We start from the raw sequence: 14,744 nt of genomic DNA on the forward strand, positions 1-14,744 counted from the left end.
CGTACTATGGAATAACTAGCTTTGATTTGATTACACCATTACGTTTTTAGTAGAAGGAAGATAATAAAACTGTCTCCTACTTCCCTTCTTCCTATTGTCAGTATTCAGTGATCACATGCTGCTTTTCCCAAGTCCTTCTGAATAGTTCTAGTATATTTTATAGATTAAATTATGTCCTATAAATTGTGTCTGGGAAAGTTTTACTTTGCCATTTTGCTTAAAACAAAATAGAGGGACTGTTGAAAACTTCATAATAAAGTTAGATTGACCTATAAATAATAGTTTATTATAAGCAATGACTTATAAGTAATAGCATAATTGTCACAACTGTAGAGAAATCTTCAGTGTAATATTTTATGAAAGAAGACTTGACTTGAGTTTTTAAATAATGGTATAAATTCTGTTACCTGACTTAACTGCATTTCCTCCCTCAGCTGGCTTGTTTTCTTCTTTGCTTTTTTTGTTTGTTTGTTTGTTTCATCTTTCATCCAGTGACTGCCCTGCCAACATGTTTTCTTCTTTGTAATGATGTGGATTGCATTTTCATTTCATTGAGGTCCTGGTTGTCAGGAATTGGCGAAGTAGGCAATGTGCTTTATAGATTGTGATAACAATATGGCAGCCTTGATTTTCTAGATCAGCACTGTTGGATGTGACTTTCTATGATGAGGGCAATGTTCTGTCTGCATTGTCTAATAATGGTAGCCACTGGCTACATGACACTACTGAATACTTGAAGTATTGTTCACAAATGTGAGGAACTGAATTTTTAACTAAGTTAATTTAAATTTAAATAGCCACATATGTCTAGTGGCTACCATATTGGAAAGTTCAGCTCAAGATGACCAGATTTAATCAGCATCTTTTTTTTTTTTTTATTGACCATATGTGATTTTTGTTTACATGAACTTTAATCCCACAAATAACAGCCTTTTCATAGTTAAATGAATTTTTAGGTTTGGGAGAAATGTTTCTGTACTAAATTCTTTTGTCTTTATTTATACTTGGCATCAAAATACCCTTTGTCAAAGATCAAAATGATTCCCCAAATATTTAGATTACTAGGGAACAATAGTTATTTTATATTAAAATGGAGAAAAATAATTTTATTTGTTTTGAATACCCTAGTTGGTCAATTAATATGATTTTGTAAAATTTATATTATTCTACTATGCCATTGTTGCATGCTTGGTTTAGTTTGTACTTTCTTGCTTCTAGATTAAATTATTAGTTTCTATACTTGGCATTTTGCTGATACTTGCTTCCTAATGTTGGTGGAACTAGGGCCAGGGCCATAGAGGTTTTGAATAAAGTTTGATAGTAACAGAATACTTTATAGTGAAGATATATTTATGCTTTCTTGAATATTTAACAAACTAGCTGTGTAATCTCAATCATTGTTTTCACATTGTATTGTGAGGCAAGCTTGCTGCCTTACTCATTGGCATCTTCAGAGAAGTACAGAGGAACTCCAACTTAATTATGGTTCAGTTTATAACTGTTTAACTTTTACAATCGTGCAAAAGTGATATGCATTCAGTAGAATCATACTTCAAATTTTGAATTTCAATCACTTCCCCAGGGTTTGAAAATGTGATATGATATTCTTTTTCACGTTGGATAGCAGCTGGGAGCCACAGCTCCTAATCAGCCATATGATTGCAAGGTGAAGCAACCTGTCAATACTGTACATTATACTCTTTGTTAAACTATGATGTTTGGTAGGTTAGATGTATTAAATGCATTTTTGACCCATGGTATTTTCAATTTATGATTTTTTTTTGAAATGTAACCCTATTATAAGTCAAGGAGCATCTGTTACTCTTAGTTGCTTTTATTATTCTCATGAGAGTAAAATCTAATGCCCATTCCCATTAATAGAAACTAACAAACACTAAAAGAGCTGACTTAATTAAAGGGAGAGTAGAGGAACATAGACAAAAATAAATGAGACTTTCAGGAAAAGATTTAAAGCAACATAGATCTCACAGTAGGAAATTGAAGTTGAAGAGAAATGGTGAGGTCAGATAATAGATCAAAACATTTTTCAAAACAAATTAACTCTAAATAAACGATACTTTTTTATTGACTGCTGGATATGATACACTAATTGTATAGATAGAAACAGTTTCGAGTAAGCAGACAAGTTCTCTAGAAGTGGGAAGTCAAGGGAAAGATAGGGTCAGCTGCTATTTACATCTCTGACCTAGGCTCCTATTTGACCTAAGTCTGTCTTGATGCAGCAGCACAGGCCAGCGAGGAGGCAGTGTCATTTCGCCGTGAACGCAGCACATTTAGGCGCCAGGCAGTACGGCGCCGGCACAATGCAGGGAGTAACCCTACCCCTCCTACCTTGCTCATCGGATCACCCCTAAGGTATGGTATTTTAAAATTCCACCAAGTTAGCATGCATGAAACAGATCTTCTAACCTGTTATGTCGGAACCAAGAAAGCACTTGAAGAGCTTTGCTTTTCTTTCTGTTTCTCTTCTATACATTTCAGCTCTTAGGCTTTCTCTGCATGTAACCATGAGCCTGTTGCATTATGCATGCCTTATGTTGTACTGTTTTTTTTTTTAAAAAAAATGATCAGATTGGTTTTGTCAAGTTTAAATCGCAAAATCACTTTTAGAAATGTGAATAGTAGATCTTAAATTAGCATTCCCTCTTTTTTATATTTCAAATTAATACTATTAATACAACATCTTTTCCCAATATCTGGATAGTGTTTAATAAGAAAAATTATGAGACCTAATGATGAGCTTGTTGAGAAATAACAGATAACTGACCTCAGTTTAAGTCAGTTTGTTTCATCTCACTAAAATATATTGTTTTACATTGTGTAAAATTGAGTGGTTTTTATTTCACAATCACCAGAACCTAATAAATAACAACTAAAATATTTATGTAAGTATGGTCAATTGGATATCCTTATCTCTATGTATATTTATATTTAATTTCTCAACCCCAATAACATATTAAACATTTTTTTCAATATTTCCAAATAAGAAAGCATCCATTCATAATATTGGGGTTATTTTCCATTAAAATTTCAATAAGTGTTTTCTTCTTAATTATCTCAAATCTAATGAGTTCATGTCTCAAATTAGAAATTTAACAATTTGTGGGGAACTATGGTGTACACCTGTAATCTCAGCAGTTTGGGAGGTCAAGGCAGAAGGATCTCAAGTTTGAGGTCAAACTCAGCAACTTAGAGAGACCCTTTCTCAAATTAAAAAGTGAAAAGGGCTAAGGACATGTAGTTTAGTGGTAAAGCACTCCTGGATTCAATTTCCAGTACTGGGGGGAAAAAATGTAACAATCCATTCAAAACGCTATGCTTTATTTTAAAAAGACAAATATGGACATAATTACATATATACGTTTATCAGTCTCTCTGTCCAAAAGCACAATTTACAAATTACTTTCTTTTCACATTTTAAAGAAGGAAGAACATTTGATGAAATAACTTCTGTGCATGATAGATGAGAAGAGATAAGCCCTTCCTTTTTAAAATTTTTTTTTGAGAGTAGCAAAATCTTATTTCTTTATGCTAGGCGAGTGCTCTACTGCTGAGCCACAACCCCAGCCCAATAGTAGATAAATTTATAAAAACTTGTTATTGGCTAAACCAACATTTAAAATATAGAAGTGGGAAGGCAACCAATTTAAAAGAAATATTTATTCTAGAAACCTTTGCTTTTTGTGAGCACCCCACTTCTATTTCCTCTTACCTTCTTTTCTTCCTGAGGGAACTTTTCCTTCTGCTAGTGAATTTTGGGCCTAGCCTCAACATGCAGAAAGAGGTGAGCATTTTCTTAATTTTTTAAAAAAGATTTGTTTCTTAACCTTTCAAAAAGCCCCTTAAATAATACTGCCATTGATAACTTCTTTGCCTTGTTACTCACACCATGTTTCTATTTCTTAAACATTTAATTAACCTTCTGTAAGACTCAAAATTCTTTCATTCTTTGCTACAAATGAACCTGCTGAAACTCATCAAACAAATGCAGACAAATTAGTTTTTTCCCGTGCCTGGTGGAATATTAGATTTACCGTTACAACTCCAAACATTCACATAATATTTTCCCAAGGCTTTAAATATATTAATCACATCTAGGGTATAGCATAGAACTTCTAAAGACATCATACTAGAATTTTTGGAAAGTAATCTTATACTAGTCAGCATGTATAATTTTTGTTAAAGTTCCAGGATATTTTCAATACAAAGGTTGCATATATATCGTAAATAAGCTGGCTTTACTCTTCCTCATGAGGGAAGTGAAATAAAATTTAACGGAGAGGAATTAGGAAAAAGTACCAACTTATTAAAATCATCTTTTGTAATCATAAAAATATTAAAGGAAAGTATTGTTATTTTTTTTGGTATAAGCTCTCAAATAATAATCTCATCTTTAAATAAATATAGGATGGCATGGTCATTTCAAAGATGGCAAACTTATTTGCCAAAAAGGGATAGAATATATGTGTCAATACTTTCATTACAATTACTATATAAATACTAGTAAAATTTACTACACTCATCTCTCTTATCTGTAGGGAAAATGTTCCTCCAATGGATACCTGAATCATCAGATGGTACTAAACCCTGTGTATATCAACAGTACAAATATATTTATGATAAAGTTTCTCAGTTCACCACAGTAAGAAATTGCTACCAAACTGGGTTCAGTGTTACATGACTTTAATCTGAGCGATGCAGATGCAGGCCAATGCAGGAGGATTGCGAATTCAAGGCCACCCTTAGCAACTTAATGAGACCCGTCTCCAATTTTAAAACAAAGGGCTGGGTATATTCAGTGGTAGAGCACCCTTGTATTTAACCCACAGTACCACCAAGAAAGGAAGAAAGAAAGAAAGAAATTAATGATAACATAATAAACTAGGAATGATAACAATATATGTTATTATAAAAGGTATTTAAAACTTAAAAATTGTTTATTTCTGGAATTCCATTTACTTTTTTCAGATTGCTGTTGATCATGGTTCTCTAGAACTGCGGGGGACCGCAGGGAGTAGTGGGTAGGGTGGTGGGAGCATGGCACACACACACACACACACCCCACACTTTAGGTAAAGGGAAACTACTATAATTTATTTTAAACTTCAATGAATAGTTTCTAATGAGCCATCCAAAAAGCAATGTGGTAAAATCTGTTTACATGGTTTGGGAGTGAATCATGAATTTTCTCACAAACAGAATTTGCATTTTTAAATAATGCTTATTAGAATAAACTCCTCCAGAACTATTTTTATAGCTTTTTAAAAAAATTAGCCTATATGTAGGTTTTAGAGATCCTTGCCAATTGTTCCTAGTCAGTAGAGCTAAAAACAAAGGCAAATATTTAAAAATATTAGAAGACAAATATTAATAATTCTGTATTTATCAACCTAAATGTTACTTTTTAAAATATAAGACTGAAAGATCAGTGGCAAAAAATAAGATCACAATTATATTTGAGAGTTCGTTGTTAGAAATTTGTGAAGGTTTTGTGCTCAGAAAAGAATTAATCAGATACTTGTGTATTATGTTGAAGATATTCTTTTCTCTGGAATCTGGAGATTGAGAGGAATTATGGAGTCACACTCTTAGAGTTTACATTTTTATTTAGACAACACATACAAAACTAATTGACAGTACAAGAAAGGATGTGCTGACTATCACTTCAGTGCTACAGAAGAAGAAAGAACAAGACCAATTATTCTTCATTTAAACTGGAAATGTTAATTAGCATGATTGTATACCAGTGATACTAGTGGTAGCCAATAATTAAACACTTAAATTTCTACCTTTTGCTATGTTGTAAAGTAGTTGCTACCTTTTTTCAAATGGCTAGTTTTATTATATAATTGGAACTGTAAAGAAGATACATTTATGCCAGTTATTAGTTTGAAATGAAATGCAACCCATCAGGATTATGTTTTTTGACAATTTTTGCAAAAGTGACAGACTTTTTCTTGTTGAAGGGTTTTAAAAATAGAAACTCAAGGGAAATAAATATTTTATTACTACCTTTTAAACTCAATATTTTTTATCTCATAGAATTTGTCATTTCTTTTACTTCTTTATTCTGGAGTTGATAAAAATCAACTGCCTGATATTTTGAAAACATTTTATAAACTTGGTTATACATTGTACATCTGGGTTCAAGATTCAAATATTCTCAAATGTACTTATATAGAAATACATCTAACTGTACTAACCATCTTTGTTTATGATTATATGAAAAATTACTAGAAAAAATTGTTGAGTACAATTTCCATAAAATTTGGCTCTTTTGAATCTAAAAGGACACAGTACTTAAACTACTTAGATATTTTTCCTTGCTATTTTTCTCTTGTGAAACTTGTTCAGCTTGGTAAGGTTTGTGAATAAGTTTAGATAGCTTTTGAGGAAGAGTATCAGATGCATTATATATGTATGGAAGATAAAAACTTATCTCCAGATCATGTCTTGATTTATATGTATTATATGAAGTTTCTAGTCCAAACAAGTTATTACATAAATCCTTTTGTAGTTATGGCTTAGTTATGCCAGTAAGGATTTATAAGTCAAAATTTTGCAGATTTGATTTTTCTTATATGTTGTGTGCATTCTTATTTGTGCTTAGAACATGTACCCTTCAGTGATGCTAAAACAAGCCTGAAATGTGAATGTTGCTAGTCAATATAACTTTCTGTGATGGTAGAAATATTCTATAATCTGCACTGTCCAATGTAGTAGACACTAATTACTAACTACTGCCCACTTTGTTAGCCACTGGCTATGTTATGTGATCATTGAGCAATTGAAATATGGTTTGTATTACTGAGAAAATTAAATTTTAATTAATTTAAATAGTTCCTGACTACTTCAGACAATGCAGTTCCAGAATATTCTGTTGATATAGCCACAGACTAAAATATTTTTAATTAACCTTTTATTTCATGGTCCATCTGTAGTAGATAAGTTTGTTTTATAGGCATCAGAGAAACTATTATGTTGAATTTAAGGGATTAGAGAGAACTTGGTATTCATTAAAAATAACAAAGTAAGGCTATCCTGAATAGCATTCTTTTTGTTCTAGAGGTCTAATAATTTTAGAAGCAGACTCTTGGGATTGTTCAAAGTCAGCTCAGATTAACGGAATACAGTGTTTCATTGAAGAATAAGCAGTATTTCATTGAGAATAATCTAATAAATATAATTAAAATGTTTTCATGAATTTCATCAGTTTAAATTTGTTTAGATATTATATGAGCCTTAAAATTCACATTATCTAAATAAATTTATAAAAATATAAGAATGATATAGAAAATTTTATAAATAATTTTAATAACTTTATACTAAATACTAAATATTGTAACAAAAACCTTTATGGAATTTAGAAAAGATAGAACATCCCATGAAATTACAGGTTTCCAAAATATATTTTCTAAAATGATGGGTCCTAGTTAATGAGACTACAAAACAGATTAAAAAGGAAATAACAATTTGTTCAGGGAACATAATCTTTAACTACCTCCTTAAATACTAACCATGTTATTTCAGAAATATGTAGGCTTTTTATAGGTAATATTTTATATTTATTCTGCTTCTGTCAATATTCTGATGGTCATTTGTGTTTCACTTGTTTGAATGAGTTTTTCCTGTTCTCTTCCACTAGTTTTTTTTTTTTATTCAAAATTGTTGTCTTGGTTGCATTTGTTAAGATTCTTTGGTTTTCAAGTGCATAGAGACTTTGTTTTATAAAATTGAGACCCCAGAATGTTTTAAAGAAAATTTTAGAATTGTTTGAGATTATAAATAAAAGTGCATATTTAACTGACACATATGGTGAATGTGCTCACAACTCTGTTGCTTTTTGTTTCCCTTACACTAGAATTTATTTGACTTGAAGTAGAAGAAAGTTGCAGATTGAGCAATTTACATATATATTAAATGTTTAGTGCATTAATCACTACAAATCAAACTGATAAGGACCAGAACATTTAAGCTGGCAGTGTCATCTCTGTATTTTATAAAGTTGGTTCTTTCTTAGGTTACATTGAAAAGTGTCTTTTTGAAATCAGTTTTCTATATTGATTTCATTCTAGCTATTTTCTCTTTTCTTCCCTGTAATGTCTCCCCAATCCATGTTTTCTCCTAGCCTTCAAGATGGTCAGCAAGGCCAGCAGTCCACAGCCCAGGTCAAAGTCCAGTCCCGCCCCCCTTCCCAGGCTGCAGTGCTCAGTGCTAGTGCCTCATTGCTGGTGAGAAATGGGAGTGTCCACTTAGAAGCATCACATGACAGTGCATCTGCTGTAGGCGGTAGCAGTTTGCAAGATGAACTTGGTATGCAGGCCTTATGTAATCTTGGTTATACAAAACTTTAATGCAGCAGATAATGGATGATGATTGCACTTCTTTCTTGAGATAGCTTCATTTTGGAACTATGCATAAGAGCACCATGTTTGCCCAGTGTGTAAGGAAAATTTAAGTTTTTTGCTTTTTTGTTGTCTGTTTCTACTTCTTATTCTGTGTTTTATTTTGAGCATGTCCATTATTAGTAGGTAGTTAATGTATTAATAAGTTTATACTTTAGTATTCTCTTAAAAATTATTTTGACAGTTTTTCCCAAGCATTTGTACTATATGAGAATTTTTTTTTAATTGTTTAGGCCCGGTGTGGTGGGGTTCACCTATAATTCCAGCAACTTGGGAGGTTGAGGCAGAAGGATCTCAACTTTGAGGCCAATGTAAGCAACTTAGTGAGACCCTGTCTCAAAACAAAAAATAAAAAGGGTTGAGGATGTAGCTCAATGGTAAAGTGCCCCTGGGGTCAATCCCCAGCACACCTCCCCCTACAAAAAATACCCTTTGATTTCTTTGAATATGCTATATATAGGAAAGGCAAAAGTGCTTTCTAATGATCAGTTACTAAAAAATATCTCTTTGAGGTATTCTACATTTTACAATGTCCAACATTTTTAATAGAATTTATTATAGTTCTAAATACAATACTCTGAGGATATCATGGATCTATATTAATATCAGATAATAATTGGATAAAGTATATCCCTTTTTCCTGTTTATATATCTATAAATGTACACATAAATTATTAAATAATTAATTCTCAGAGTCGTATAATTGAAAACCTTGCCAATACATTAGCCATTCAAATATCTGCTTTATGCCTTTAAATAAGGGTAAAATTTTATACTGATTTGATTTCTGTTTCTCTATATTGATTTCATTTTTATTTCTCTATATTGAGCTGTAGATTCCAGCTTTGTTGTGCTCAGAATGCAGATTAGTTATTAAGAAACACACACTTGTGATTTTGCTTATTTGTGTTATAGCTGCTTTTCACTTATAAAAATGACATCTAATTGATGCTTTAGTTGGAAGGATATGTGGTGTAAAGTACCAAAATTAGAATTCAATAAAGCTTCTTATGCTATCTGTCCATTGGCTCCTTTTCTATTTTGTAAAAATCATTAATCATTAGGTACAGAGATATTAATAGATATGTAAATATACATATTGATGAAAATGATTATCTTTAACAAATCTTGAAAATGGACATCTAAGATTTATAACATTAGAGTGAGTGAGTTTGGATAAAATAACAAATCATTGGAATACTTTAATTTTAAACTTAGAATGCTTTTGGTTCTAGGTTTGTAATTTGGAGAGGTAAGAAAATCTCTAAGGAGAGTGCTTAAGAGAGAATTAGACGTCAGTTTTGCTACTTAATTTAGTTGCAGGTGAAACTTTAGTTGCAAATATTTAGTTTATCATTCATGTGATAATATCTTTGTTCATCATCAGTTAACCTAGTGTCCAGATGGACAGAAGGCTTGTGAATATGAAACTTTAGATGCCAGCTCATTGTCTGCTGGCTTCATGGATTAGAGAGAACTTAGTATTCATTAAAAATAACAAAGTAAGGCCATCCTGAGTAGCATTCTTTTGGTGGATTGGTTAAAGTAAAAGGCTTCATGTTGATCCACTTCAGATTTTTTTGACTTTTTCAGATCAAGCATAAAACAGTTGATGATTTTCCTCAATGAAAATTCTTAGTTTTCTTTTAAAAAATCAGTGAAGCATGCCTTAATTAAAAACTTTCATTTTTAAAGTCATATGCAGATTATTGGAAATACATACCTATGAACTGTCTTACCATTCTGATGATAAAGCCTCCTGGGTGGAGGTACCTTTAGCATTTTCTGGTAGACACTCAGGATAGTCTCTGGGAATTTGAATTTTTCCCTTCACGTTAACTGCGGTTTTTTTTTTTTTTTTTAAGTTGTCAATGGACCTTAATATTATTTATTTATACACGGTGCTGAGATTCAAACCCAGGGCCTCACGCGTGCCTGGCAAGCGCTCTACCATTGAGCCACAACCTCAGCCCCTTAACTGCCTTTTGATAGCTAGTTCTTGGCTTGTAATACTTGAATGCTGCCACATTGAATGCTTAGTAATAATTAGCACAAAACAATGAAGGGAAAGTGAATACCTGTTCCACAGTACATAAAGTTGTCCCCTCAAAATTCTGAAAATGAACTGCAACTGACTTAAAAAGAACTGCTAGGGAAACTGGAATATTTTTGTGGCATGGTTTAATTTTTTATGTGATTTTAATTAATAATAGTAAGATAATTTTGTATAAGTGGATTTGAGTACTGTATATTCAGATATGTTAAAGTTAGCCATGATGTTTCTTAAAAATAAGGGATATTTATAAGGGATTGTTTCCTTCCCAGTTTAGCTGCTTTATTAAAAAAATTCACACGTACAGTTTTCACATGTGAAAATAATATACATATACATAAGACATTTATATATAACAATATATACACTATATACATATACACATACTCACATCTGTTCAGCAGGCATAATTGTTAATCAAAATCACTTTTAGAAACTCAATAATAAGTGGTATAATTAAAAAAAAAAACCCTTTCCTATAGGCTTTATTTCCATGAAAACCAAGTTAAAAAAAAAAAAAAAAAAAAGCTTGAATGGAAGTGATGGCTTGAATGACAATTATTTTGAAGAAAACATTTTTTAAAAAGAAATTTCTATCAGAATTACCTATCTTTCAATGCTATATGTTGTTCTTTTAAAGATCACATCTTAAAGTTTGATTTAATTTCATTCTGATCATTTTTTATTGGATTTGCTTCTTGCACTTGGTTTTATGCTACTTTGTGAATTAAAATGTAATAATACTAAGTAAAACAAATTGTAGTTTAGTTCCAAGATTACACTACAGGAGAGACTGAAATCAGGTAGTCTTGAAATTCTATTTTATATTTGCAGAGCTTTTTCTATAAAATTTAGCAATTGCTTCTCAGTTTTTATGTTAATCTGTTTCCTCTTATAAATTAAGACTTAACATGTAGATGCAATGATGAAAAATACTTTCATAGTTGATAATAACCCTGAATATGTAACATTTCTCAAAGGGAATGTTCTATATAAGATCAGGTAGAAAAGAAAAATTGGCCTGTGTGTGTATGAAATTACTGGTGATCATTGCTGAGGATATATGTGTTGAAAAGCATATACAAAATTATTTCAACTCTATTTGGAAAAATTAAAAATTACTCTTACAATATAGACAGGAAACAAGCACATGTCAGTTTTATATATATGTACATATAAAATATGTAAACATGAGTAGTATTTCTCTGATTAAGACTTTTTAAAATTTGGTTAATGTTTTAGGTGTTTAAAAATTGTTGCATGAGCCGGGCACAGTGGCACACTTTTGTAATCCCAGGAAATTGGGAGGCTGAGCCAGGATTGCAAGTTTGAGACCAGCCTCATCAATTTAGTGAGGCCCTAAGCAAGTTAATGAGATCCCGTCTAGAGAAGAAAAAAGAGAAAAATAAAGGAGGGCTGGAGATGTGGCTCAGTGGCAAAGCGCCCCCCCACCCCCCACTTAAATCCTCAGTGTGTGTGTGTGTGTGTGTTTGCTTGAATTGGTTTTTCTGAGGCTCTTTTTTCCCCTCATCTTTTTATTTTATTTTATTTTTTTCCTGAGGCTCTTTTGTTTGTTTCATTACTGAAAGATTGACAAAGAAGGTATTCTTTGAAATAATCTGCTTTACTACAGAGTTTATTAACTTGAAAATGTAGTTAGCTGTAGGGGAAGACTCCCAGGAAATCTTGCAACACCTTGATGCCCTTCTTATTAAGCTGCTTATTTTTGGTTTTGTTTTTTCTTTGTACTGGGAGTTGAGCCCAGGCTCACTTAACCACTGAGCCACATTCCCAGCTCTTTTTATTTTTGATTTTGAGACAGGATCTTGCCAAGTTACCTAGGGCCTTGCTAAGTTGCTGAGGCCAATCTCAAACTTGTGATCTTCCTGCCTCAGTCTCCTGTGTTGCTGGGATTTCAGATGTGTGCCCAAATTGGTGTTTGTTTTTTAGTAGAAAGATACTAAAATATTTAAAATATATTTTTTGGAGAAAGTGCAACTCATGGTATGTAAATGAAAGTTAACTGTTCATTTTTATTGAAACAGTAAAAGTGCTTTATTGTATCTAGGAGGAGGAATTATATATAGGGGATATATTGTACTTACACTTCCTTTCGATAGAATTATGATGTGCTATTAATCCCATCCTTAGAACAGAAATAGAAGTCTACAAATATCAAGAGATACATTGAAAAATTAAGTCATCATAATCTCATCACTCAGATAGCCACTATTAATATTTTGTGGTTTTTTTCTTTTAGTTTATTTTTTTAATATTTATTGTTGACACAATACCCTTATTTTATTTATTTATTTTTATGTTGTGCTGAGGATCAAATCCAGGACCTCGCATGTGCTAGGTGAGCTCACTACCACTGAGCCACAACACCAGCCCCTCTTCTAGTTTTTTAATGTACATATGTATGTAATTTTCTAAAATAGAGTTGTAATCATTTTATGTGACATTGTGCTACTGTATGAGTTTTGTACCTTTTTTCACTTGTTTTTAAATAGGTATATGATATTTTGTCACTTAGATCTATATGAAAAACAGTACAGTGTAGAGAACTCTATGGAACCAGACTTCTGAATTTCAAATCCAATGCTCTGCCACTTACACTAGCTATTTGACGTTGGACAAGTTTTCTCTCCCCCATGTATTTTTTCTTTAAGTCTTTGGTAATGTATACATGTATGTGACTTTTCCCCATAGTTTTCTCATTTGTCAATTGGGGCAATAATAGTGCTTACTTCATAGGTTTATTGTGAAGATTATATCTGTTAAAACATGTAAAGTAATATAACAGTGCTGGCAATAGTAAGTTTATCAGATGAATGATCATTGCTATTGCTAATAATGATAAAATATTATTATATCATGGTTTATTTAACTAGTATAACTAAGGTTATGGTTAGTCTTTGAGATGTTTACTGATAATTCCTTTTGTGCTGAAGGTTCTTTATGTAATCTTTATATGTAGCTGTGATTAATTCCTTAGGATAAATATGTTGAAGTTGAATTGTCAGTCAAGGAGAATAAACATTGGGTTTTGATGTATGCTCTTGTTAATTGCTTTATGGAAAGCTCATACCAGTTTATACTTTATCTGGCAGGGTTTAGAAGTGTCTGTTTTATCCCCACAAATGTAAGTTTAAAATAAACCTAGATAATTTTAATTTTATCTGCCCAATATTAATTCCCTGCATAATGCTTAGAAGTTTATAATTGTTCCTATAGGAAGACTATAGAATATTATTTTAAATAGTTTTGAAAACTTGAATTGTGGTAGGAATTTTAGAGAAGACTGGTTGAGATATCTTATTTGTCTCTTGCTAGTATATTCTAAAGAATTCATTGAAGCTAAACTTGATTGCTTTCTAACATTAAGCATTCTTAAGATCATAAATTAAAGTTTATTAATATGCATTTGTTGGAATATAGATAAGGTTCTTTATCACATAGAAATATACATAGAGACACCCTTGCCCTGACATCAGTGGCTAAAATTAAAGTTTATATTTCACTCATAACAATCTAATGAGATCCATTTATTTTAGATGAGTTGACTCTTGTTATCTTCCACTTGTGCCTGGGCTGATTCAGAGCAACTGCTGTGATTGGTGAAATTTCCCAGCAAACTGAAGGGAGGGTGATAGTGGAGGGGGCAGGGGGACAAGGACAGGGGTGTGGGGTTGGGGGGAGTAAGAAAATGTGAAGGTCATTTAGGCTTTATCTTTTATTCTTGACTTGGAAAATGTGCCTTTCAGTTTCTTCTACTTCCCATTTGCCTGTACATAATCACCAGGTAACTTCCAGCTTCGAGAGATTGGGAAGGACCTCTTAACTACATGGACATGAGCTTAGCTGCAATTCAGTTAGGGGAAGGTCCTATTATTAAAACGAATAAGGAGAAGGTAGATAGATACTGAAGATCAGTTATCAGTCTTTGGCATAATAAGATGATAGGAATTTCACTTCAATAAAATGAAGATCATTGACCTACTAGAAAAGTTGATAGTTCAAAGAAAAGAAATACAAGACACCTGCAATCATGGGCCACAACCTCAATCTTACTCATAATTTTTAAAATTGGAAATTAAAAGCAGGATTAAGATTGTTTTTCATCTGTTGAAAGTATAGTGGTGTCCATTGTTGCAAAGGGTTTGGAGAAATAGGCAGTTAAATGACAGAATATTTTTGTAGGTCAAATAAATTATGGACCAAAAATGCCCATATCTTTTTAAAAAATATTTTATTTTTTAGTT

At 31.9% G+C, this 14,744-nt stretch overlaps 1 protein-coding gene across 7 annotated transcripts in view; it reads left to right on the top strand.

The window, feature by feature from the left end:
- Pcnx1 (pecanex 1) overlaps positions 1–14,744 on the top strand; it is a 149,547-nt gene that overhangs the window by 52,251 nt on the left and 82,552 nt on the right. For 4 of the 7 annotated variants that reach the window (XM_048798891.1, XM_048798893.1, XM_015493489.2 and 1 more), the window contains 2 exons: positions 2,244–2,376; positions 8,150–8,334. The exons of 2 other annotated variants lie outside the window; for them this stretch is intronic. In XM_048798891.1, the coding sequence (XP_048654848.1) occupies positions 2,244–2,376; positions 8,150–8,334 (318 nt within the window). The remainder of the gene's footprint in view (positions 1–2,243; positions 2,377–8,149; positions 8,335–14,744) is intronic. One more of the 7 variants, XM_048798892.1, reaches the window with a different exon arrangement.

The sequence above is a fragment of the Marmota marmota genome, unplaced genomic scaffold (assembly GCF_001458135.2).
Source record: "Marmota marmota marmota unplaced genomic scaffold, marMar, whole genome shotgun sequence".
In the NCBI taxonomy this organism is placed as follows: domain Eukaryota; kingdom Metazoa; phylum Chordata; class Mammalia; order Rodentia; family Sciuridae; genus Marmota; species Marmota marmota.